General features: G+C 38.8%; 2 protein-coding genes across 2 annotated transcripts in view; one reads left to right on the forward strand and one right to left on the reverse strand.

Annotated features, from left to right (window-relative positions):
- Nucleotides 1-748: 748 nt before the first annotated feature.
- On the forward strand, nucleotides 749-17,008 carry kctd3 (potassium channel tetramerization domain containing 3). Its single transcript, XM_084719290.1, has 19 exons — nucleotides 749-1,202; nucleotides 1,580-1,633; nucleotides 3,055-3,100; nucleotides 3,804-3,877; nucleotides 3,980-4,038; nucleotides 4,835-4,915; nucleotides 5,104-5,262; nucleotides 6,058-6,148; nucleotides 6,916-7,106; nucleotides 7,535-7,650; nucleotides 7,902-7,989; nucleotides 8,262-8,378; nucleotides 8,588-8,758; nucleotides 8,889-9,044; nucleotides 10,092-10,188; nucleotides 10,366-10,559; nucleotides 10,743-10,881; nucleotides 11,118-11,240; nucleotides 12,499-17,008. The coding sequence occupies exons 1-19, from the start codon at nucleotides 1,132-1,134 to the stop codon at nucleotides 13,073-13,075; spliced, it is 2,604 nt and encodes an 867-aa protein (XP_084575416.1). The 5' UTR covers nucleotides 749-1,131; the 3' UTR covers nucleotides 13,076-17,008.
- A 3,059-nt stretch (nucleotides 17,009-20,067) lies between these two features.
- ush2a (Usher syndrome 2A (autosomal recessive, mild)) overlaps nucleotides 20,068-26,475 on the reverse strand; it is a 247,658-nt gene continuing 241,250 nt past the window's right edge. Inside the window, exons 86-93 of the mRNA XM_084719301.1 lie at nucleotides 25,871-25,969; nucleotides 25,602-25,778; nucleotides 24,789-24,866; nucleotides 24,335-24,476; nucleotides 24,084-24,171; nucleotides 22,899-22,964; nucleotides 21,477-21,677; nucleotides 20,068-20,795 (exon numbers count right to left, since the gene is read on the reverse strand). Of these exons, the coding sequence (XP_084575427.1) occupies nucleotides 20,706-20,795; nucleotides 21,477-21,677; nucleotides 22,899-22,964; nucleotides 24,084-24,171; nucleotides 24,335-24,476; nucleotides 24,789-24,866; nucleotides 25,602-25,778; nucleotides 25,871-25,969 (941 nt within the window). The 3' untranslated portion in view covers nucleotides 20,068-20,705. The remainder of the gene's footprint in view (nucleotides 20,796-21,476; nucleotides 21,678-22,898; nucleotides 22,965-24,083; nucleotides 24,172-24,334; nucleotides 24,477-24,788; nucleotides 24,867-25,601; nucleotides 25,779-25,870; nucleotides 25,970-26,475) is intronic.

Consider the following 26,475-nt stretch of genomic DNA (forward strand, 5'->3'; position numbering starts at 1 on the left):
TTTCAGCACAGTTAAAACACCATGACAAAATGTGTGATATAATTGTCGCTTCTCCAGCTACATTTACACTAAAACGAAGATTTGAAAATAACCAATATCTTACACAACTTGTATTAAACCACTTTCAAGCATTATAAAACTCCAAGAACCGAATCAAGGAGAGTTTTTTGTCCTTTTGAATTACAGCCACCGTCTCAATTTTCATATTCAAAAATCAAGCGCACCACTTGTGATGATGGTTCTGATTTGTTCGTGTCTAGAAGGGAAACCAAGATTTGTGAAATTATCGCGAGATTTGCACGCCTTGTTTATTCACTGTGCATGCTGTACAAACCCATTATGTTCTATAAATTGGCAACGCTGTGGTTTAGATCTGGGTAAAAAATCTGGACAAAAACTTTGTTTAGGGTCAGTGAAAGATCATAATTTGAGTTTAAATGATCACTCTCGCGAGATCTTTAGCGGTTCTGGGGTTTCCCTGTAGACGCAACCTTGTGATGTGAGCAAGTCGAAGAACAATCAAGATAGTTCCCATCCGTAATGCTAATTTGGAGAGGGAGCGGTTCGTGAAAGGGCTTTCAGCTATGTGTATACATCCCACATAACGATTTCAGCAAGTCGTTAAACACATAAATTATACGATGCTCGGATTTAACAAATAAAGCAGTTTCATAAAAAGAAGTGTTTAGGGTCCAATCTAAGGCGGTTTAAGCAAAAACGGAAGTGGTCAGGGATGAACTCTCTTGCCTCGCTTGTAGACGTTTTGTACAGCTGTTTCACGTTGCTAATATTCTGCGCAAGATGTTATCCACGATTTAGTTACATGCAAGGCAGTGATGCAAACAAGCCCGCTGGAAAATAAAGGGATTCTTGTGTGGCTGCCTTTTGGATAAAAAGACCTCTGTCTCTCTTCGCCCACTATGCGGAGGCTTCACGATAACGAAGCCCTCCGCATAGGTCGTATATAACGGATATTTTATGGAAGGTGGGACGAGGAGGGAGAGGTTGTGAGGCTGAGGAGTCGGGACTTCGGCTGAGCTGGGGAGAGGAGCGATAGCAAGCTAGCTTTCGTGACAGCAACGGCTATTAACGGTGACTTATCTGTTACAACAGCCCGTTGGTCTGGTCATTATGGCTACAAATGGTAGCAGTTTAACGCCCGGGATGGGAGATATTATCCAGTTAAACGTCGGTGGGACACGGTAAGCTTCGTCAACAGGACAACTCAACAGATGCTGGTCATCATTTGGGAAATTTGAGCTCTGCCTACGTACATGTGTGATGATTTCTACATGGCCAAGCAGCCATGGATGAAGTAGATAAGTGACTCAAGGTTGTGTAGGTTACTTCATCGTTACTCTTTTTGTCATTCACTTTCTCTCTCTCTCTCTCTCAAACACACCAGGGTTTCTTGATAAATTAAACTGAACACACTGTATGTAGTGATTAAATTATTCAGCACTTCCATGGATGTCTTCATGCCTCTTGGTCAACAAATCACCCATCCACCATTTTCATGCTCATAAGTGCACTACTGCCACTGCTGTAATAAATGTGCTATTGTATCTTCATACTGTAGGTTCAGCACCTCCAGACAGACTCTGATGTGGATCCCAGACTCTTTCTTCTCAAGGTTGGTTAAATGTTGTCAGCATCTGCACTCTTAAAAAGCAGATGATGTAATGCATGCAGGTACTATTCCCACTTCATCTCTAAATTGTCAAACTAATGAGAAGTCACTTGAATGCTATCCAGGTTGCACTGTGTTTGTATTCCTGGGTTATTTAGCCGCTATGTCTTAAAGTGTAGTATCAGAATATATACTATGAGAAATATTTGGCTGTGTATGGTCAAAACGATGTTACATAGGGCTTCAACTAACTGTCTAATTGATCTTATGATTATTTTCACAATTTATCACTAAATTGTGGATTCTGTAATATGTCAAATGAAATTGTGAGAAATGCTCATCACAATTTCCCAGAGCCCAAAGTGACAAAAGTTCAATTGCTCCTTTTGTCCATCCAGCAGTCCAAATCCTAAACATGTTTCATCTACAATCATAAATAACAGTGTAAAGCAGCAAACCCTTACATTTAAAGAGTCTGGAACCAGTAAATGTTAAGCACTTTTGCTTGAAAAAAGACTTAAACTATTATTTGGATATCAAAATACTTGGCAAGTATTATTCTTTTGATCGACTAATACATTAACTGCCTAATCTTTGTGGCTTTAGTGTTATACATATTTCAAAGCAAGGGCTCTTAAACCTGAATAGCATGACAGTAATGGACTAAATTTAACATCTCTTGACTCCCTCTGAGACTTGGCTAATTAAACTGTACTAGTACTACTGCACTAGTAATGTAGGACTTCTAACAGAAACAGGTCAAAGACTCAGTGAGCATGCTAAGGGCAACTGGGTAAAACAAAACTGTTATTATTAATATATTAATTTGTATTAAACAATTAATGCTAAGTAAAGATGTTCCATGTTCCATCATCTTGCTACAAACTTCTGGTGATTTCAAATGTCAGGGGATTACAATTACAGTCTGCTATGATTTGAAGAATGTAGAATGTTGTATGTAAGTATGTATTTTTCTGTATACATGGGTGTTTCCACATGATGTTATTTAGGTGTGATTCCTGCTGTAGAGGGGAACTCACTGTTGAAGTGAAACAGCCGGTTGGGGCAGGGCAAATGCCACAGTCGTAACAAACTCAAATACTGGACTGAGCTCACAGTTTGACAACAGCTGACCAACTGGTGCTAAATGCTTGTCAGTCTGTCTGCCAATGCACCTGTCTGTCTGCCTGTCAGTCTCTCTGCCCCCAGCTGTCTGCAACGTGCAGTCAATATTACGTCATTTATCATACAAACTTGCTGCAGTAATCTGTAGTTCAGAGTCAACAGGTAACAGGTATTTGTTACTGTGCAAATAATTTGTGTACTTCAGGTAGCGGTATCACTGTTGGTAAGTGGAAATGGAGAAGTGCTTGGGTTAACCAGAGAACTCTGTGTATGCGTCTGTTTGTGTGTGTGTTTTCCAGTTTGCTGAGTGGAAGGATATCCTCTCTTCGGGATGAAACTGGAGCTGTGAGTATAGCCTTTGTTGCTTCTTCTTCTTACTTGTACAGAATCTGCAGGCCACATCTGAAAATTCTCAGGAAGCTTTGAGCCGATAGGATATTTGTTCTGTTGCGCTGGACCTTACTGAAGTATGACACATGACCCAAAGATTATATGTGTATCCTCAAGAACAATTAACATATGACATTATGCCATTTGAGAGCATATCAAGCAAATTCTGTGGCCCACACCCCACAATCAATGTATTATAATTCAGTTTCATCCACTTCCCTATTGTTAGATGATGCACTGTTTTGTACTGGTTTTTGTAGCACTATTTAAATTAGAGATTAATTTGTCAGTCATTTTTCAATGACGAGTTAAGCCAATAATAATTTGGCATTTTTGCTTGGTATTTTATAACTTTCATTATTACTCATTGTCTAAATTGTTGTTGATTAATTTTATGTCACTTAATCACCTAATGATACCATACTGGATTGTGACAATATCTACAGTACTGTGATATGACATGGTGAATTATTATTTTACTTTTTTAAATTTGCAGTTGTACATACATAATAAATAAATAATTTTTGTTTTGCACACACTTGGTATTGTTGCATGCCTAATTGATGTACATATGCATGTACATTGTAACTAGTTACTTTTCTTTTGATGGTTGAGCAACTCTGCATTTTCATCATAATGTATGTTTCTCCACTTCCAGATATTTATTGACAGAGACCCTACAGCCTTTGCACCAATTTTAAATTTCCTCCGAACCAAAGAGTTGGACCTGCGGTAAGGACTCACAAACCATTCAGAAAAAAGTGTTTATTTTAGGAAGTCATTTTGTTGAGTTATAACCAGAATACTTACAGTTTGCTTCTTTTGTCTCTGTAGTGGTGTCAACATCAGTATCCTGCGCCATGAGGCAGAGTTTTATGGGATAACTCCATTAGGTGTGTTGCTATACAGAGTTTTTGGAGGACATGGAAGTAGCAGCCTTGGCCTTAGCACAAATAATGATTCATATAGACATTATGGAAACCTCATAATGGACCTACCTCATAATAAGTTACCAATACATTTTTGTCAGAGGACTCAGTCAGCACTCACTACATATCTCTGGTATAGCATACCAGCAGAGTAAATGCATTTTTTAGGGTACAATTCAAACAGCTTTAGTAAGAGTGAAGTATTGTCCTGTAATGTCGAGTATTGTTTTGGCTTCAAATACAAGTTGACCAAGGTCTGGACCTTATTACTGTTAGTTCCATGTACTCTAATGTTGTTTTACTTCCTGTTTCAGTGTTTGTAACTTCCCTGCATTGTCTTTGTTTTTGAATGGGAAAGTCACCTTTGTAAAAACTGATCACCTGCTAAAAATCATAATGTGCACAGCAATGCATTTGATACAGTGCAAAGTAATTGCATGCACTTAAAATGAAAGCATGTTGCTCCAAAACAAAGACGGGATATAATAAGTTAGGTAATTTCATATTAATGTCAAAATGACTAAAGAAAAACAGAATGACTAAAGAAAACACAAAATGAAGAAGTACCACAGAACAAAAGCAACAAAATTACGAGTTACTGTGCATCAGCATCAGTAAATATAATCATTGTTATTTTTAAAATAATTAAATAAGATGTCAGTTAATCCTGAAAAATATCTATTAAGGTCATCATAGACTCACTGCAGTTGTCATGTGTGTGTTTCTGTCTGTACCTGTGTGTGTATGTGCACATGTTCAGTACGGCGGCTGCTGCTGTGTGAGGAATTGGACCGCTCATCATGTGGTAGTGTTCTCTTCCATGGTTACCTGCCACCCCCAGGTAAAGACGTTAAACTGAGCAATACAGAAAATGAACTGAAAATAGAGTAAAGCAAATACCGTAACTGTAAACAGAATATTAAACAGATGCAGGCAGGTGATCACCTGTTTTTAAGTTACAGAATACTATCAAAATACAAATCTGCAGAAAAGTGTATTCATTAATCTCAGTATATCTTTCTTTGACAGCCATCCCTGCCCGTAAGTCAAACCCTGCCTCAGCAGCCTCTTGCTCCTCCTCTGATGAGCGGCCGGGTCCAAGTGGAGCAGAAGGTTTCACCCGTATTGGTCCCCCTCCTCACCCTTCCCTCACTGGCCCACCTGGAACTGATGACAACCACAAACTGGGTGAGTTACCTGGGGCAGCATTATGAGGTGTGTAAGAAATTAAAAGATAAATAACAGTGATAATCTGTAGATTATATTAATGCTTACAGCTGGTTTTGACAAATGCAAATCCATCTCAGCAAGTGTCATATTGGCATAACAAGTCCGGCAGCAGCAAATGTAGGAATGACTCTTTTTTGACAGTGGCCCTGTTACACTGTCTGCCTTTTTCCTGCCATTCACAGACTGTGCTTTTACTACATGCTCTCGAGCATGCATACTGGTTATGTCTGAGATTGTCATGTTCGTATATGTGTCACATCTGTATGGGTGTGACAGTAAAAGAGTATAGTGTATGCACTGTTTATACTTGTCCACATCTGTGTGCGTGTGTGTCTGTGAGTGTGCATTAATGCTGGAGCTAATGTGACCTGACACATCCTTTTAGTGCGCTGACTGAGGTAGCCTAGTTTCACATTGGCCTGCTCTCTGTTGAGGATGACATCAGACAATACAGTGGGCTGCAATGAACAAAGACTATATCTGCTCTGGACAGACGGAGAACAGTTTGGAATGAGTGTTTTCTATCATGCAGTAATTTGAAGTAAACATCACTGATCCCTGCCTGGTTCTGTACATTTCCATTTCAGTCAACGATTCAGATATTCAGAACAAACAGCCATGTTTCTGGGAGTGTAGGACATTTGAGGATGTTACAAAGACTATTGCACATTGACACATTATGTTTTTTTTGTTGAGTTTCACATAGGCAAGCAGTGTAAATTTGTATTTTGTATTTGATGTTTGTGTGTGCAGGTCCTGTGGTTGACCCCAGAAAGGTGCTAATTGTTGCAGGACACCACAACTGGATTGTTGCAGCTTACGCACACTTTGTCATCTGCTACAGGTAACACTGTCACAGTCAGACTCAGAATTACTGTATTGATCTGTGAAACTGGGTTACGTTACAGTTGCTCACATTCAAGAATAGAAATATATATGAGCATTGATAAATTACAAGAAAATAGAAATAAGAATCATGTAAAAAATATGAGCATTATACTACAATATCTAGCAACAGTATATACAGAAAGTATAAAAAATAAATGTATAAAAAATATGTACACTCATAATACTGCTACTATTAATATGTATATACATCAATGTACATAAACAATAATGCTGAAAAATGCAGCCTATAAATAAATGTTTTAAAATGCTAAAATATTCTAAATAAAATTGTATTGTTTAGTAAAAATGTACAGTGTAAATAAATAAATTAATGCAGCATTGATGCCAGTGTAAATGAGAATATTCCACTGTTGAATGACTGTTCAAAAACATTTCTCATCCACTCTGTAGTTCATCAGGAGGAGACATTAAATTATTTATCACGATGGAGTCATTATCCTTTGTGTCTCACATTTCTCACTAAATGCTCCTATATGTGTACCAGTAAACAGGAGCTATTTGTTTTTATGAGCAGGTTGCTTGAGAACAAAATGTTATTTGGGTTAATACTGAAGAAGAAATATCAGTTTTTACAACTTGGTTATGCATTGTGAACATTTAAATGTGTAATAAAAGTTGTAATGTATGAAAGTCAAAATTGGTATCAACATGTTTCAACCATTTCCATCAGGGCAAGTGTCTGTGTGTGTGATCTCACCACAGGATAAAAGAATCGTCTGGGTGGCAGCAGGTGTTTTCCTCCCCGTACCTTGACTGGACCATTGAACGCATCGCACTTAATGCCAAGGTGGTGGGCGGCCCGCATGGAGACAAGGACAAGATGGTGGCAGCTGCCTCTGAAAGCAGTATCATTCTCTGGAGCATCCAAGATGGAGGCAGCGGCAATGAGATAGGTAAACAAGGAGTTAGTGTATGTTTGTGTCTGCATGTTATATCAGGGTTTTTACACATTTTATGTGTTATTGTAGTTGCCCTGCATAGTGATTTTAGCAGTTTGTGAAAACTGGACTGTTACCCCTGTAGAACATTTAAGTGAATTAAGTATCTGGGTCAGTGGCAGAATCAAATGTAGAGAAGCTGTGAAAAGATCATCCAATTTCCCATCATGGCTTCGGTGGGAACTTTTGTATACACTTAGAAGTAAACAGGATTTAATGACAGCGAGATGAAAAGGGATAATCATGTGTTTTGAAATGTTTAATTTTCTTATGCATATGCCGACTTTCCTTCCTGCAATCTCTGTAACTCATCTGTGACTCTCCACCCTCTTTCCTCCAACCTGCAAATTCACACTAACTCTTACTTCTCCTCACCTCCACAGGTATATTCAGTCTCGGTGTACCTGTGGACGATCTGTTCTTCATTGGGAACCAGCTGGTGGCCACAAGCCATACTGGGAAGGTTGGAGTGTGGAATGCTGTCACACAGCACTGGCAGGTAGGAGAGTGCATGTGTGTGATTCTGCTCCACATTTGTGTTTTACTGTTTTTTTGATGGGAGTGAACTTTACATTAAGGTTATGGGGCATCAGTGGGTGTGTTTTGAAGCTAATATCAGTAATGTAGACTGTGTGCTTGTATTTGACTATTCACTGGATGTGCAGTATGTGTGCTTTCACTTGAGAGACGATAACAATATGGAATAACACTGTTCTGATTGTGAGTTCCCTTTTTGTGTGTGTATATTAGGTTCAAGATGTGGTTCCTATTACCAGTTGTGACACAGCAGGGTCCTTCCTACTACTGGGCTGCAACAATGGCTCTATCTACTACATAGGTAGTACACACAGGGTTACCTGTCTTCTGTCTGTCCCCCAGTTTATTAGATGTTCATGAAGTCAAATGGAAGTACCCATAACAAGAAAAAAAATGGTTCAGCAAATAACTGCCTGTTAATATGCTTTAAAGTATATTTGTTATGTATATTTTGTTATTGTATGATTTTTGTTTATAAATGCACATTGGTGAGTCAGTCATTTTTATCTAAAGGATTTGAGCCAATAAGAGGATTCAAAACACACTAACATTTTGTCATCTTCCTCTTTTCAGACATGCAAAAGTTTCCACTGAGGATGAAGGATAACGATCTTCTAGTGACAGAGCTTTATCATGACCCTTCAAATGATGCCATCACTGCACTGTCTGTCTACCTCACACCTAAAACCAGTCAGTAGATCAGTTTTTTTTTACCCTTAGTTGTTGTTTATACCTTTAAAAATGGTATTCCTGGATTATATATCTGCCCATTTTTCCCTTTCACGTTGTTTCAGCTCTGTTCACCTCTCTGAGTTTCAGCTCCTAGGATAGAAACAGGCAGTTCTGAATGTGGCATAAGTCAGAGTTACTGACCTGACATTAAGCTGGTCTGTCCTCAGGTGTGAGTGGGAACTGGATAGAGATCGCCTACGGGACTAGCAGTGGTGCAGTGAGAGTAATTGTGCAACACCCAGAGACAGTAGGATCTGGCCCCCAGCTCTTTCAGACATTCACTGTGCACAGGAGCCCGGTGACAAAGATTATGCTGTCTGAGAAACATTTGGTGTCAGGTGAGCAAACTGTGAGTGCAGACTGTTGACAGACACACACCCTAATCATCTCTTATTCATTGTGTTTTGCACAGAATCTATACCTGTGATTGAAATCTTGTGTGGTTGTTTTCTTGTGTGTGTGTGTCAGTGTGCGCGGACAACAACCACGTTCGGACATGGACCGTGACCCGGTTCAGAGGGATGATCTCCACCCAGCCAGGCTCCACCCCTCTGGCTTCCTTCAAAATACTGTCTCTGGAGGAGACGGAAAGCCACGGGAGCTACTGCTCTGGGAATGATATAGGTGAGAGAGTTAAGAAGAGAAGACCAGAAGAAATTAGTGAGACTCATTAATATGAGAGAAGGACAGATGCATTTTAAGTAAAAATAGAGTAGGAAGTGGTTCTCATCTTTGCATTCAAATTTAGTGGATAAAAGATGCACTGTGCAGATATGAACGTGTGTTACCAGCTATTCACCTTATGTGAAAAGCTTTGTAAGACTCTTAACTACTGCCAGCATGAATCAAACTACAAGTCTTACGGTGTGTCTGACATCACATACTATGAACTACATGCCCAAAATGTGAACTATAGTTCAGCATACTTCTGTGTAAATAGACAGTAGTATGTCTTTTTTTGGTCAGCACATATCACATCACTTCTGTGCTGGGTGGAGACAGGTAACCATGGTAACCATACTGACAATGAACTAATTTAAAATATATATTGCACCTTGTCAAGTGAAACTAAACTTATTAAGTCTATTTCTGTTTTCTGCCTGTTTCTGTTATGTTGTTGTTGTCATTACTACTGCATTGCATTGTGGGATATTTATGCCGGTGTAGTGTCCAATACTCACATACTGTAACATTATCCAGAAATAGTATGCACCTGGTGTGCTATTGGTTTCATACAAAGGTTTTGGACATACTAAAAATCTCACATACTGTTTTAGCTTATTAAATAGCATGTTAGTATGGAATTTAGGATGCAGCATTTAACTCCAACCTGATCAAGAACCTGTTATTGTCTTAAAGAGACACTAAAGTGGACACATCACATCAAATCAAGCACTAATATTTTTTCCAAAATGTTAATGCATCCCAGTTTCTTGTTCTACAGTTGTACTAATTACTTATTATGTTTTCCATAATTTTTGTCCTTATACGTCTTTTACATTGTTTTCATCAAGTTTTTCTTGTTACGTCCATCGTGTGTGATATGACCTGATCGATACAACAAGGAATCGTCACATATCGTCTTGAACGTGGTAACTGTGTTTTCTGGTGGACTGGGTAAATCCATATGTAAGATGGCAGGTGGAGGCTGAATGTGTTTTCTGCTCTCAGGTCCATTTGGAGAGAGAGACGATCAGCAGGTTTTCATACAAAAGGTGATTCCAATCACCAACAAACTATTTGTGAGGCTCTCATCCACTGGAAAGAGGTAGACCATTCTCCACCTGTCTCTCTCTTTCACTTTGCTCTCCTGACTTTTATCTTACTAACTGCTTCATCTCAAATTTCACTTATCTGTAAGCTTTTACTACTTTTGTTTGACCTTCGCTACTTGACTGCGGTATTTTTGTTTAAATGCTACATGATAATGTGTGTGTGTTGTCAGGATCTGTGAAGTGCAGTCAGTGGATGGCACCACCATCTCTTGCTTCATGGTACGGGAGTGTGAGGGTTCGAGCCGAATGGGGTCGCGACCTCGGCGCTATCTGTTCACTGGTCATGGCAATGGCAGCATCCAAATGTGGGACCTGACTACTGCGATGGACACTGCTAACAAAGGAGAGGAGAGGAAGAGAGAGGGTGAGGAAATATATACAGAAAGGAGGGAGACGGAGAGGAGGCTGGTAAAGAGAGACAAAGAACAACAGTAATGAATGAATAAATGTCTATGGATGTATTTTCTCACCTACAAAAACTCAAATGTTGTTTCTTTTGATGAAATATTGTATGTAAGTATTCTGAAGCTACTCTTGTGTTTGATAGATGTGGGTGGGCCAACAGAGGAGGAGCTGCTGCAGCTGTTGGACCAGTGCGACCTGAGCACCTCCCGCTGTGCCACACCAAATATTAGCCCCGCCCCCTCTGTGCTGCACCACACACGTCTCAGAGAGTCCTGCTCAAGGTTAGAAAGAAAGTTCACACAGACCTCATTAAAGACAAACGTATGGACACACATTAAAAAAGGAACCAATTAACTACGCTGAATCCTTCACCCCATTACTCACTGTGGACACATCTGTACATACTGTACACTATACATAAAACAAGGAAACATCAATGTCATATCCACAATAAATGACACACAACATAACAATATTTTAAGCTTTTACCAGTCTCACTCACTTTCATGTCTCTCAGTCTGCAGTTACAGGCACCAGAGCCCATTCCTGAAACCCAGGCTACTTATGGAGCGGTGCGACCCTACAGAGAGAGCCCCCTGCTGGCCCGCGCACGACGAACAGAGTCTTTCCACAGCTACCGGTGAAATTATATTATTCTCGCTGTTTAAATACATTATAGCTTTGGTTCACCCAAATTGCAAAAAACTGACCTGGTATCAATCTATGAAGGTTATTTAGGTTTTATCTTCCCAGGTTTTGAGATATCCACTTTTTGAACTACGATGACTTCTATTAAAAAAATAGTCCCTATGAAAACTGCTGACAGCATTCTGTGGATTGTCCAGAGTAACAAAGACAATGTTTCTTTAAATGTTTGCATGTTGCTGATTAATTTGTATTAATTGTATTTTTCTTATGTCGTGAGCACCACAAAAAACCTATTCACCTCTATTACTTTGGGGTGGTGGCAGAAATCTCAAAACCTGAAACAAATTAAACCAAAACTATGAACAAGGTTAGATACCACGAGGTGTGAGGGAGGATAAGATTTCTTTTGTAATTTGGATGACTTGACCATTATGCTGCACTTAAATGCTCCTTGGATGGTCCCACTTCATGAGTTGGGGAGTTGTTCTTCCGACTTCATTTTTTTCATCACCTTTTAAGTAGTAATGTGGAAATAACATGGATGCTACAAAGGGTAGGATTATTGTTGTTGAACTTGTTGCTTGATGGTTGGTTGAGACTGGTGTCCCATTAAAGATTCATGTTAATATTCGTGTCTGCAGAAACATTTCGAAGTTTTGTATTACAAAGTGATTTTGTCCCAGGTTCAAATCACTTTTCTAACTAACCAAGGTCACTCTATTTGGACAGCAACTAATAATTAAAACCTAATATCAAACATATCAGTTACAAATCAGGCTACGTGAGCAAAACATTGATGTGCAAGATGTGAATGAAGAAAAAGTTATCAAACATTTGCTTTTGTCTCTCATGTTTCTGCATATACATCAGCAGACAACTCGGCATGTGACTTTCCAAGTTGTTGTTCCAACTGAAAGGGACATTTATGTGAATTTTCCGCTGGTACCTTTTTTTTTCAGATTATTCAGACGCCACATGAACGCAGGACTAAAGTGGTGTTCCTTGTCCTGAAGTGCCCCAGCACATTTTCTTGTGTTCTACCTACATGGAACAGAGACAGATCAGGGAGACATGAAAAATATGCGGTTTTGGGGCTCTCCAGATCCAAGAGAGCGGACCACTAGCACTTTTTGAAATACAGTCTCTCTGTGTGCCGTTCTGATAATAATCTGATTACGCTGCTTGGAAAAGTTGTCCTTGTCTGCATTTTGCTCACTTGTTACTGACTCCATTCATCTATCTTTCCATAGAGACTTCCAGAACTTCAGCCTGAGTCGAGGTGTCTTGGACAGCACAGGTCAGACGTCCACACAGGGACTCAGCCAGGCCCCTGATGCCCGCCGTTCGCTCTGTGACTTTGGGCCTGAGGACAGTGAGAGGCGAGCCTCAGCGATGGAGTTCTGGGCTTGTCGAACAGCCAGTTCAACCATGAATATTGGCGCTATGATGACCGCTGGTGTTAGCGGGATGAAGACAGAGGGCGGTCCAGAGTCTCCAAGACAACCTCCTGACAGCCCGATTTCTGGAGGTGACGTTAGGCGGAAGGTGCACCCACAACCAGAGGAAGGAGAGGGTGCGGGCTCAGGGGGGGACGGGGTGAAGGTGGAGGGAGGTGTGAGGAAGAGGGGAGTACTAGAAGGAGGCTTTCTGGGGAGGAAGAGAGCTCCTCCAGTCCCCCACCTCTCCTCCCTCCCCTCTGGATCTGAAGGTGGTGGCAGCGACTCATCTTCCAATGCCTCCCCTTCCCCAACCAAATTGGCTTCATCCACCTCGCCACGACACAGAAAGCTGGCCCCCGAGCTGTCCAATCAGGACAGCAGCCTGTGACAGCACAGACTTTCCTTCTGATCCCAATCAGTGGAGTCATCTCGTTGAGGCTTCCTGTAGGTGCATGTGGGAGATGAGGCCTGCATATCACAGCAGAGGAGGAATTTGGCTTCAGCTGCAGGAAACCACTTCAGTTGCTTCTACTCCACCTTTCACCCCACCCTAAGAATGTTTTTCATGATGGAACTGGATAAAAGACCTTCTGGGATTCCACCCAAGATGCTACCATGTTTTAATGAGTCTGTGTCCTCAGGATGAGTCTCCTTTACTCAGTTTGCTTCCTGAGCTGAAAAACTTTTATTTAAACAATTTCTAATTTAATTCAGTGGAATTCAAGCAGCGGTTTATACTTCTGATGATAAAATCTAACATGACGCAGCAGTCACAACATCCTAACACTAACATCATGCCATCTCAACCAGGGCAGGAATGCATTTTGCTATTTTTTTTTCTTATCTTTTAAGGATGTCATGCTCTATCACACTTGTGAAATCTGTTGGGTACAACTGGAGCTCCTACCATCTCAGTTTGCTTCTGGTGTTTGCTTCAGTTTGTCTTAACAGATGAGGTCAGTGCTTTCTGGCACAAATCTGATAGGAACATGGCTGCTCAGTTATAGCTGGAGACCTCCTGAGAACTGAAATTGATTTCTCTCCCTGTTTTGGTGTCATTCCCTCTACATCTTAACAAACATATATGAACATACTGACCTCTGTTTGGCCAGGTATTGTCACAGGCTACGGTTGAAGCACAATTGTTTAGCCACTGATGTGTAGATTGACTCATTAACTCAACAAGGCTCATCAAATCAAAACAGGAACATAAGCACAGTACAGTATTAGTCATACAATGAGGGTTTCAAACACAATCCAAGTAGGGCTTTATCTTGTGTGACCCTTAAGGTGCAATATGTAAGAATTGGCCACTTGTGGAATTCATACTCTAAATGAATAGGGGGCAGCATATCACCAGAGTAACCGCAGAGTAACCGAATTCAGAAGGTGTATGATTATATTTTTCTGTTTAATAAGGAACATGGGAGGAAGAATATTCCTTTCTTGACATTTTGTGAGTCTTTGTGTATTTATTAGACTAAAAAGCTAAGAGAGCTAGTGGAATGTAGAGAAATAGTTGGTCGCACACATCTGCTAGCTAAAACTACAGGGGGAGGCCTGAGCTATACCAATAGACTATCAAATTCTGAGGTTCACGGTGGTATTTTAAGACAGGACAGGCCGGGGCTAACTGGTTAGCATGCTAACTTCAGTAGATATCTCTGCAACACAGTACATAGACGTCTTTGACATTAGTCAAAAGTAATTTCTGCACATTTCGTTAATAGTTGTGGTTATTTTTGAGTGTTTTAAACTAAAATTCTTACACATTGCACCTTTAAACATTTAATGGAAGCAAAATTGAATTAACAAATGCACAGTTTTTGTTTTGACTGACATATACTCTGGTGTGAATGACTGGATTTGTGTGCAACCTGACCTAAAGCATTCATGGTTACACAAAACATCTGCCTTTGAACAGAACCCACATGTAAAATGTATGAAACTTGAGATCTTTAACTGCATTTTTCTTTAACAGAAAAATTTCAATCAAAAATGTACAATGATACATTGTATCATTGTACATTGTACATTGTACACAAACTAGACAAAATGGTCCAGTGTCTCTGACAGTATGTGCAATCAGTGAATATTTACTTCAACTTTAAACATGTTACCCTAGCCTGAATTCTGGCAGCTGCTTGAATCCTATTGCTGCAGCCAGAGATGGTTATTGTTGAAGCAATGACACTAAAAGCCAATACTCAGCAAGCTGTTAAGTCACCCCGTAGCTCCAGCATGCAGTAAAACCTTCCTGGATTTGTTGTTTGACTGCTCAACAGAAACTATGCAACAATGGAGTTAAGATGCCGAACAGTCAAGCTTATTACGGCTTCAGGATCGACAAATGGTGATATGTGGGCAATGCATTATTAACTTACCTATGCTAACAGTTGTGTAGAAGTCATCTTGCTCCTCAACAAACAGTTTGACTTGCTATTACAGGAAAAAGCACAGATGAAATGGTTCCATCAAATGTCCCAGGAAGTGAGCCAGCATGCACATTACTGGGACAATTCAACTTGCTCACCTAAATGGAATGTATTCTTAGTAAATTACACCTGTGCTTTTCCTGTCAAATCAAAAGTCCACTGTGAAAAAGGTCTAATCCGATTTGAGGTATTTTCATAAAATATTTGTAAATGTGAATTTGAAAAAGTGGCACATAGCTGGAACCTTAGAGTTTGGATACCTTTAGCGATCCATTCAAAAGACCTCATTCACATTCCAGTGATAACAAACCAACTTTACCTACATTTATACAGGAATCTGTTGTTAATGCTCTGTGATATATACGGTTGAGGACTCCACGATGTCTAAACAGAGAGAAATCAAACAGTTAGAAAAACAGTGGCACCTTTGCAACATCACACTAACCATTAATATTTATTTTATTTTTTTACAGTATGACAATATAACTACACTCAAACTCAAAAGGACCTACACTACATCACTTTACTCCCCTGGATTTTAACGTGTCTTTTTTGTTTCGGATGACTGTTGCAGTGCCTTATTTAACTTGTTTGACGGTTATCAGCCTGTTTGTGTGTTTTAATTGAAAAGGACTCAGACCAAAGGCTTGTGAAGACTGAGCTCACTGTAGAGCCACATAATGGATCTGTCCACTCTTGGCTTCGGCTGCCTCACAGTATAGATTTACACCAGGCCAAATTACATTTCATGAATTGATAGGCATTACATATTAAATTATCAGCATATATTGTAAATAATCTTAGTAGATTAAAACTGGAAAGCCCATCCTTATTCCCACCACCTGGGGATTTTTTCGTATCTGTAGCTTGTTTTGTGTGGTTTGAACTTGTGCACTTACAAGCACACAATGTTAACATATAAGTCTATTCTCTGTAGGAAACAAAAACAATGCATCATGGTTATGATATAGTTGTGATGGCCTAAAAGGACAACTGAAAGTTAAATGGCAGCAACTATAATTAGCACAGTTATTCTGTGAGCTAAACCTTTACTGCTAGAACCCCTCTGATCCCTCTGAGCCGTTTGTTTGGGACAAGTTGAACAAACCAGACCAGCTCTGACCTATGGTACTTTTTTTATAACCACTATGGGGACAAATAAAAAAAACTGATGTTAAAAAAGATGAAGAGAACTCGAAAGCCTGTGCTGAAATGTTAATTAGAATTTGCCAAATCCAGCAGCTATATAACCTCTTTTTTAAAGTAGTTTTTAGCGTTTTGCTTTCATCATTTTATCATGAAAAGATCAACTGACCATGCGGTCCCTGCCTGTACAAAGATGTACATTTTGATACACTATTTTCCTGTGTGGAAAGTAGACATACATATTCCAAACACAGTCCTAATATGAATACATTTACGTGTGTGATGGTGTCTTGATACTTACACTGTTGTTCTTTACATATTGTTGATAATCATTTAATGCCTATATTGATATTATCATGCTATTGGACCTAACTACATTTGCACTTGCACTATTAAGACTAATATTAAAGTAACATGCTAGTGTTTATTTTATATAAAAAAGTTATAAAGTTTAAAGTGTATTTCAGCACATAACTGTCTGTCCTTATCTGTCCCTCAGTTCCTCTCTGGCTATGTTTACATTATATTACAGCCAGATGGTAGCGAGCTAAAAGGATTTACATATCTGTTTGTTTAAGCTGCCCTGCACATCATTGTTTCATTATCATTGTGTATGTTTGAAATGCTGCATTATGTTGTAATGTTAGGGTTACATTACTGACCCATGATCAAGTATATTGTTGACATTGAACTTTCAGAGCCACAATGTTCATGCAATTCACTAAAAGCTGTCGAAAATTTACATTTTACCTTTCTTGAACTTCTGAAATTTCTGAAAATTCTCAGAATATTAAGAGGTTAAAGGGACAGTTCACCCCCAAATCAGAAATAATCATTTTTCCTCTGGCCTGTAGTGCTATTTATCCATCTATATTGTTGTTGCTGTTGGCACCAGCTAGGTGCCATCTAGTTCTGTTATATTGGAGAGAAACAAGAAAAAATCCAGATGAACAGTAGCACTACACGTAAGAGGAAAAATGTGTTTTTGGTTTTGGGGTGGAGCTTTTAATCAACAGTAATGAGATAAAGTTGTATTGCCATTTAGACATGCTTCATTTGAAGGAAAGAGAAAACGTTCAGCTATTTACTGTAGCTCTTTCAAAGAGATCAGCTGCAGACTGGAAATGTTTACCTTATTTTGTTTTGTTCTTATTACGTTACCGTGCATGTTTTAACACATTATATAGAACAACATAACATTGTTTCAGGACCATTAACAGTCACCAACAGATTATAAGTGACTGAAAACGTGTCTTGAATGATTTGGGATCTGAGATGTTTTAATGTGTGAACATCATGAGTGTGTGGGATGACAGCTTTGACAAGATGAATTCAAACCATCAGTTCTCAATGTTACTGATTTTATAGCAGTTTAAATTTTATCTCCAGATTCACCTTTAAAACTAGACTCAGTAAAAGAGGAAAACTGGCTGAAACAAACGCTGCCAGTCACTGCTGAGTTTCTAGCTAGTGTGTATAACCTGCCAAAGTGCACAATTGTTTTGTTTGAACGTCACACAGAAGTGTGTATGTGTGTGTCTCCCCAGCGCTTTCATTTCACTAACCTTCCCGTTCAGACAGTCTCCTCTCTGAGACGCCGTCTGTCGTCATCGTGATTTATGAGTTTAATAAAACCCTGTGTGTGTGAGAGAGAGAGAGTGTGTGTGTGAGTGTGTGTAGCTCAGGGCCATACTGTCCCTTACAATCACTCCACAAGCTCTCTTTTCACAACCTCTCCCTCCCTCCGTGGCTGACAATAGCTGTGAATGTGGCTGTGAATGTTGTAGAAGTGCCCTTGTCAGACTGGTGTCCTTGAGCGAGGGCACGCTTGTTACTGCCAGTTTGTTAATTTCAAACTTGCCTTGATGTTCCCTTCAGGGACACGGGAGCAAAACTAAATTACTGTTGCATAGTTTCGATGGAGATTCCAGCCCTGTGTGTGTTTGTGTTTGTGTGTGTGACTGTGTGTGGTACAGCTGACAGCACATCTGTGTTTTACTAACTCAGCAGAAAGGAGGTGACTGAAACAGCAGTTTGTCTTCAGAAATTCAGACAGGGCAGCTTCATTTATGATGTAGCATCTAGTAGCATTCAGTAATATTTTAGTTGTGTCCCTAAACACAAACAAATCATTCAATACATCAACATTTAATTTTAAACTATTCTGCCTTCAGAATTGTTATTTCTACAAGTTTAAATGAAGATTTAAACTGAAGCACAATATAAACCTCATCATGGAACAAATAATCATGTATCACTAGTGGACTTGTCTGTTATTGTAACGCTTTTGTGTCCTCATGCATTGATATTACATTGAACATGGAATTGGTACGTTTGTGTGTCTTTAATTTCGAGCTGCTGCTTTTAAACACTGACGTCTCCTCTGTTCACAATGGAGTAAAACAATAATAAACTGCTGCGAGCTGTCTTTTATTTGTTTCTCACAGGAACACTGTCCTCATTTATGTGTAACACCTTATTTGAATAGTTTGCCCACAAAGAGTTTACTGAGTATTTCTAAAATTTCAACAGTATTTATTCGTCATGATTCAATAATTCAACTGTATTGCTTTGTCTGTAGATATTTAACATATTATCTATAGAGTATGTGAGACAATTCAGGAACCCACTGACATATTCTCAATAATTTAGTTGAACAGACTATCAAAATAATGTTACCCGTTTTTTGTATTGTGAAAAAGTGGAAAATAAATGTTGCATGAATCTCAAACATACAATTCCAGAATATGCGAGATCAAATTATCCTTGTTATGAAATGTTATCTTAAAAATCTCAACATAGGACAGAGGTTTTCAAAGTGGTGGGGAATTTTACTGCTGTCACCCTTTGCCACAGTCACAAACTAATAACTGCTTCTGGACAGGCCTTTTTATGTGTTTGGTATAATCTGAAGATATAGTACTTTATACACTTTATACACATCTGGACATAGACAAGAATGTCTGCAGCCAATAACAGAATTTATAATGGATGAGTCAATATTTTAAATGTGTTTCAAGTTAAGAGAAAGTAAGAACACAAGAAGAAAATATTTTTTTCTTGTCCAGTGGCCCTTTTTTATAATCTCCCAGAAAAAAACACAAACATTGATCAATGAATCATCTATAAATAAGACTTTTTATACAACAACCATAAATAATACTGCCAGTGTAAAAAAAGTAAAGATTTTAAAACAATACAGTAGACTTCAATTTTGTACACAAAAACCTTCAACATTACACACAAATTCAACATCTTGTTCTGATAAATACTGTTTTCTAATGTGTTTAGCTTCTAAAAATTAAAAGCCCAATCTGTGGAATCCAAATATAGACCAGGTTTCACTCCTGCTACGACACCAAAACATTACAGGACATTACAGAGACGCCTGTTAATTCTGGACATCTAAACTAAACATTCAGCAACAGTTGAACAAAGCATGATTTCATTATGTCCAGTTCCATCTAAATTTATCATTTATAATTTATTCATAAGTGATACAGTAAAAAAAAAAAAAAATCTGATTGGGTTTTCAAGTTACATCACAACAATCAGACGGCACATCTGTGATTCCCAGCCACATTTAACACATTTAAAAAAAAACAAACAGTTGGCATTTCTTGTCGTAAAACTAAAATTATTCAAGGCCATGTGTCTTATTACAAATCAAGCACTATTGCTGCTGATATTAATAAGCTTACTAGGCACAATTATTTGCTGAAGCAGAGGAGACGACTGTAACCTTTGACTTGAATTGACTTACAGACTGCTTTGATTCTGAATATCAAGAAACAACTACAATCATTGGCAAGCTGAGACAGTGAATCATAATATACCCAGAATATTCAGGCAGTCTGCTGAAGGTTTTTTTTTAAAAGAACTGCTCTAGTTCTTAATCTGAGGGAGGTTTAAAACAGTATACAGTAATTACAATCCAGACATGGACACATTCAAGCTATGGAGCCAATTTACTGCAGCTGTTTTAAGTCACAACCTCCACAATCACAGCTGACTGGGTCCATATCTGAACTGTATTCATGGATGTTTGGTCCCTGCCTCTCCTCAAATTAAGTCCCAACAGGAAGTCATACATGCAGCGCGACACCTGTTTTAATGTCTTTTAAGGTTCATTCTGCAGTAAAATGACCATTATTATTCCCGAAACTATTAAGGGCATAATAATGTTTATGTCAAGGCTTACCAGCTGGCTAGCTTTCTTTTACCACTCTGAACATCATTAAAACATTATTAACACTGTCACAGGCATTTTGAAAAGTGATTACAAGACTCCCTACATCATACTTCAAGCACTGCAAATGGTCTAAATAACTTTCCATACCGACCGTTCCCGTGAGACCAACCACCAGGTATGACTGCCGTCTGTCAGTTCGGTCTGAACTGTGACTGTGACAGCTGATTAGATGTGGGGATCGTGTCTTAAAGATGAGTGTCGGTGAACATGGTGTGCTCCTTTTTCACAGAACTTAAGGCCTTGATGGCGTCCACAAGCTCGTCTTCCTCCACATACTGAAAGAGAACACATGAGATCACAATGAGCTGTTTAAAACGCAGTAACAACAGTTACTTTAAGCACAGTAACAGAGCAAAGGTGCCTGTGACTCTTTGAAAGGTCACCTCTTCTACCGAGTTGCCAGTAGGGATAAAAGTTTCACATTTCACATTTTAAATATTAATCATTTAAATCATAAAAAACTGAGATTGATATCGCAGTGCAAAATATTTCACTACCATGCTGTATTGTTGTTTACTCCCACCCCAAGTTACCAGAACATGATAGCAATGATTAGTTAGTGTCTGATGCATGGTCACTCTGAGATAATGCTAAATCTGCTTCTTATGAAGATTATAATATAGGAAACTCACATTATTCTGTCTGTGCTCTGATCAGCAGTCTATATCGTCCTATATTTTCTATATTTTCACAGAAGAGACAGCAGGGCCATGTTTTTGAGTCATAACTCCACTGAATTTCCAAAAATCTGTACAGATCAGGTAAAATAAGCTTGCCTCTTCCAAAGCAGGATCTTTCACTTAACTCAAGTTTCCCATTAATTATTTCTCAGTCGCTCCTAAATGTCCTCTTGACCTCTTGACCTGCACCAACATGTGGTGCTCTGTCAGTCCTGTAATGCACTTTAAATGTCATTTTAATCTACTGATTTAACATAAACATATTCCCGTCCTCACCAGTCCAGAATCTTGTCCTAGCGGGTTGTCCCAGCTTCCTTCCTCCATCATCAGTGACTTCCTGTCAATCAGCTGACTAACGCTGCGGTGCAGGGAATGCTGGGAGTAGGCCTGACTGAGGTCTGTTTGGCTGGGAACCCGCAGGACAGACATGGGGCTGAACCGTGAGCTGCTGCCGACTATTTTTGTGTCTGTCAGACCCTGAAAAATAGATAATTTTTTAGTCAGATGGTGACTTAAAAGACCTTCACATATTTGAACCCATTTATTACAAATTAGATGTACTTGATATCACTGCCAGCCATTTTCTAATTCATACTGAACTTTTAAATCTGCACTGCACTAACACAACAATCTGAAAATGACTGAAGAAAAAACATATGATGTTAACTGTTATGGTTTACACTACTGGTGACCTAAAAATGATTTTCATATGTTAATGAAATTAATGGATACCAGTAGCAGTGAGGACATCCTGTAGTACCCTGAAATAGAAATGTAAGGTATATATACCCTGTGACCTGTGGTTCTATGGGATAAAACATGCAAACATATTGGTATGTTCAGTTTAACTGCCATTCTGCCAAAGATTAGGTTTGATAACTTCAAACAAATATGAAATAAAATAAATTACATATTTTTTATCCTATAAATTTGTTGTTTTAAAGGTCAAATGCTGTCTTTGTGTTTTATTATTGTTACACATCTCAGCTTAATCTAGATAACATGGAGGTAAACCAATTCTTGATTCTGTTGCCTCTGAACAGGGAACAGAATCAGAGAAGTATTTATACAACTTAGAAATATTATATTTGAATTATTGTTTGAACTGAGATGTATCTTAGCTCTTATTGTCATAATATCAACAATCAACAGGAGGCACTATTAGCAAGATTTGGCAGCTGAGAGTAAAATCTCAAGAAACATGTTTTTAACATATGTTCAAGAATCAACAAAAAACAACAGACAACCAATTCTGCTTGAGCCAAAAATAAAGTTTAAGATTAAGACAAAGTATGACACAGTTTTTAATCAGACGTAAGAACTCTGACTTAATGGCTTATTATAAAATGTGGATACAAAAGATGATTTTATTTCATATACAAAGTCAATACTGTATTAAAGGACAAACAGAGACTGTATATGTCTTACCTTGACAAACCCCAACAAACTAAGCACTTTAAGATAATAATTCATTGTATTACACCCACAGAGACACACAAAGCATGCACACACAATCAAAACAAACATGCGAAGAAAGGAACCCACACAGATTCACAATCGCGTACCTCAGTGTACACAGTGTAGCTTTTAAGTATAACGTTGCTGATCTCAACACAGTCTGCTACAGTGTCAAACTGCAGGGGGACAATAAAATAAACATTTAGGGGGTTTGACAGTAGAAATAGAAAATATTCTTACTGTGGGACGTTCAGGGAGGAGCACAGAGCTGGAGTGATGTTTAGAGCACAGCTCAGGACAGGACCTCTGAGAGACAGACGGACAGACAGAGAAAATTGTATAGGAAGGAGACGAAACAAAACAAATAGAGGAAGAAAGATTGTTAGAGAATGAAAAGGAGTGAAAAGAGGGAAAATCAATAAAAATATGTGCAAGAAAAATAAATAGAAAGGTAGTAAAACAAAATGAAATAAGAGAAAGTTACAAACTAAATAAATATATCATGTTTGAGTAGTAGTGTTATTGGTAGTTGGTAGTAATCAGTTACTTGAGAGAAAAAGGATGACGTCTCTAGCTGGAGTAGGCACTTTATTTCTGGTGTTATTGGGCAAAAGTTCCATAATAACCATCAAGCATAATGTAATTCATGTGGTCAGAGAGAAAACTAGACTTCTGAACCTCCTCTTGGTTCTGCTTTCAGACTTTTGAAAATCTATCCCATGATAACAGACTCTGGCCAGGTCAGTGAGATAGATGATTGTTAAGTCTCATTCCCAAAATGTCAATATTTGATGACCTGTGAATGAGATTCAACTTGTTTACTGCACCTTTAAATCGATCAGATGAAATGTTCCTATTTCTAAAGTGTTTTTATGTGCATGAGATTTAATGGATTTAATGCTTAAGACACAACCTGCAACTACATGTAGATGAAAGACAGACCGAATGTCAGATGTTGATAAACATCAAACAAATCAAAGCAAGAAAAAACGTTATGCAACTATATCCAAAAGTTTAAGGGGTTAGGTTTCACCATCCTCATTATTAAAAGTGAACCAGTTTCTCTCTGGTAAAAGCAGAAGAAAATATTATCTATTGTAAGAGCATCTTTCCAGTATCAGTTGTTGTTTCAGCTCCCTCTGGTGGAACAAAGATTAACACACAGCTACTCTGGGGAAGACAGGATTTTCTAAAATGTTCACAATCTGCAGAAAAAAACAGTTTTGGTTCAATCACGTGTTGATTTCAAGAAATCAAACAAAATACTTATGAAACAGTCCTCTGTTTTAACCACTGCTGCCTAACTATTTTACTGCTCTGTCTTTGTAAACCTGACTACCTCTCTCTGTTTCTCTCTGTCCTCCCTCATTTAAACCATCTTTTCTCTCTGTTTCCACTGAGTCCTTGTTTCTCTGTTCCTCTCACCATGTACGTCTCTCCACCGGCCTTCCTGGTCTTCTGAAGCATGACCAGCGGAGGGCGCTCTCTGGCTGATGGATTCTTCCTCAGGGCTCTAAGAAGGGAAAAAAATCATTCACATCCTTCTGTTGTTGTTTTTATTAAGATGGAATTGTCTGTGTTTTCACACAGTGTCTTGTGTTTTGTAAAGATAGTTTTATGTATTAAAAAGTATAGAGTGCTTGAAGAGAAGAAATTATATTTTCTATTCATATTACCTTTGCAGCACAAGGCCCAGCAGTAGGGCGAGCAAAAACAGACCTAGCAGGGCCAACAACAAGATGAACCACAGCTCAGAGTAAACTGGCGCTGCTGACATGCTGACGCCTTCTTTACCACTGTCTTCAGGCTCAGACGGACCTGCAGAGAGAAAAAGAAATGAGTTAATGGTTGAACTACAGTATATGATTCATTCCATGCATCTTTTGTGTATTAGTTATATTTATTTTTAACATCATGTCAAGTTTCATTGTATTGAAATGCGGAAGGGGACGTGAGGGACAGATACAAACACAGATTCCCGAGTCACTGAAGAATATAATGGATAAGGATTTATTCTAGCAGTGTGTGTGTGTGTATGTGTGTGTGTGTGTGTGTGTGTGTGTGTGTGTGTGTGTGTGTGTGTGTGTGTGTGCATGCGTGCGTGCGTGCGTGCGTGTGTGTTACCTATGCCAGCAGCAGGGCTATATCTGATGGTGGGAGTACTGGCACTGCCGCTGTTTGTGGTACAAGTCACCTGAAATGACAGAGCTAAGAAGAGCAGAGCAAAAGAAAGAATTTGAGGTTGAATGAAGTGAGACTGTTATGAAAGATTAACTCTGAATCAGACTTGTAGGCCTCTGTAAGGCTCTTTATATACATAACATGAAATCAGATTGTACAAATACACATGCGTACATACATAGGAGCTGCTTCTAATTTGAGGGAAAACTGCTCTTTACGGTCACTTTTTACAGCTCACTCTGTCAGGGAAACTCCCAATTCTGTGAAACACTCTCATCACATCAGCACTTCCCCTCAATCAAAGGTCCAGCCTGACAGCCAATCAAATAAGAAATTTGTAGACTCAACTTTAAAGGACACTTAAATATGATATAGGTTCATGGTATCAGTAGCTTATTGCCCATTATTGTTATATGGCCCATGCTCCAGTCAGCCAAAGCCAATTAATTTAATCACTATTTTATCCTTTAACGGTAACTGTGCTGATGCTAAAGGACTGGTATGTATTAAAAAATTCTGTTAACCGAAATTAGATTAAGTATGTTTTTTATTCATTGATTTATTTTTGCATTCCCAAATTTAACAGCAGCCCAAGAACATGCTAAATTTAGTTTGAAGCACTGTATTTCTCTAACTGCAGCTGCTGTATTGTCTGTAGAAGTAGACATTCCTCCAAAAAAGTGTGCATTTATCTACGTTAACACTGCGTACAGAGGTGTATGTGGATATGTGTGTGAGTGTTTGGCGTGCGTGTGCTCTCACTTTTCTGTGAGGTGCGTGGAATATGGAGATAGCTGTAGAAACCAGTATAGACCCTCAGCTGGCTCTCAGTCACACTGTACTCCTTCAGGTAGCCGTTGAGGGAAAAGGACCCCGACCAGTCCAGCCAGATGACGGTCAGGTTACTGTCCACTGAGAATGGAGACACGTACTGGGGGGCTGCAGGGAGAGACAGAAGGAGGGGTGTGTGTTTTTATGTTTTTTATGACTGGTTAGGGTGGGAGAGTTGAGGGACTGAACACATTTGTTACCTTCACTGAGTGTGGTGACAGTAGTCCAGTTGGAGGCAGTGCTGCCCATGTTGTTGAAGCAGGCAGCTCTCAGCTGATAGGTGGAGTACGGCTGGAGACCTGCACAAATTGATTCAGTTGTTTATTCACACAAAACACAGACAGACAGCACACTATTCCAGTACCTCTCCAGGTCTTTAGAATATGGTGTTATCCTTTTTTTGGTGTCTCTCTCCAGGTAATAAAGTACAAATACTTTGTTACTGTTATTAAATAGAGTTTCAGGTATTTGTATTTTTGAGAGTAAATTTGCAGATTGAGCAATTTGAAATTTGAGTATTTATTTTTCTGACTTTTTTTTTTTACTTTTACTCTATACACTTTAACATCAGTATATGTACTTTCCACTCCTTGTGTTTTCAGAACAGACTCATTGCATTAGTTTTAATGCATTTTAGTGGAATTATTGATTATCTTTATTGTGCATCATGGTGTGCTGCCTTCCCAACAACAAGACTGAATACAACCTAAATGAATAGGACAATAGCACATAGAAAAGACGATTCACTGTTGTATTGATCAGTGCATATCACGCACGACAGACGTAACAAGATGAAAATGATGCA

This window comes from Lutjanus erythropterus, chromosome 1 (genome assembly GCF_056507025.1).
Source record: "Lutjanus erythropterus isolate fLutEry1 chromosome 1, fLutEry1.hap2, whole genome shotgun sequence".
NCBI classification, from domain to species: domain Eukaryota; kingdom Metazoa; phylum Chordata; class Actinopteri; order Lutjaniformes; family Lutjanidae; genus Lutjanus; species Lutjanus erythropterus.

What these genes read in the sequence shown, in the direction of transcription:
- kctd3 (XM_084719290.1), top strand. Translation starts at nt 1,132, where the DNA reads ATGGCTACAAATGGTAGCAGTTTAACGCCCGGGATGGGAGATATTATC. An exon ending in CCAGACTCTTTCTTCTCAAG is followed by an intron (nt 1,634 to 3,054) that starts GTTGGTTAAATG and finishes TGTGTTTTCCAG; the next exon opens with TTTGCTGAGTGGAAGGATAT. An exon ending in TTCGGGATGAAACTGGAGCT is followed by an intron (nt 3,101 to 3,803) that starts GTGAGTATAGCC and finishes CTCCACTTCCAG; the next exon opens with ATATTTATTGACAGAGACCC.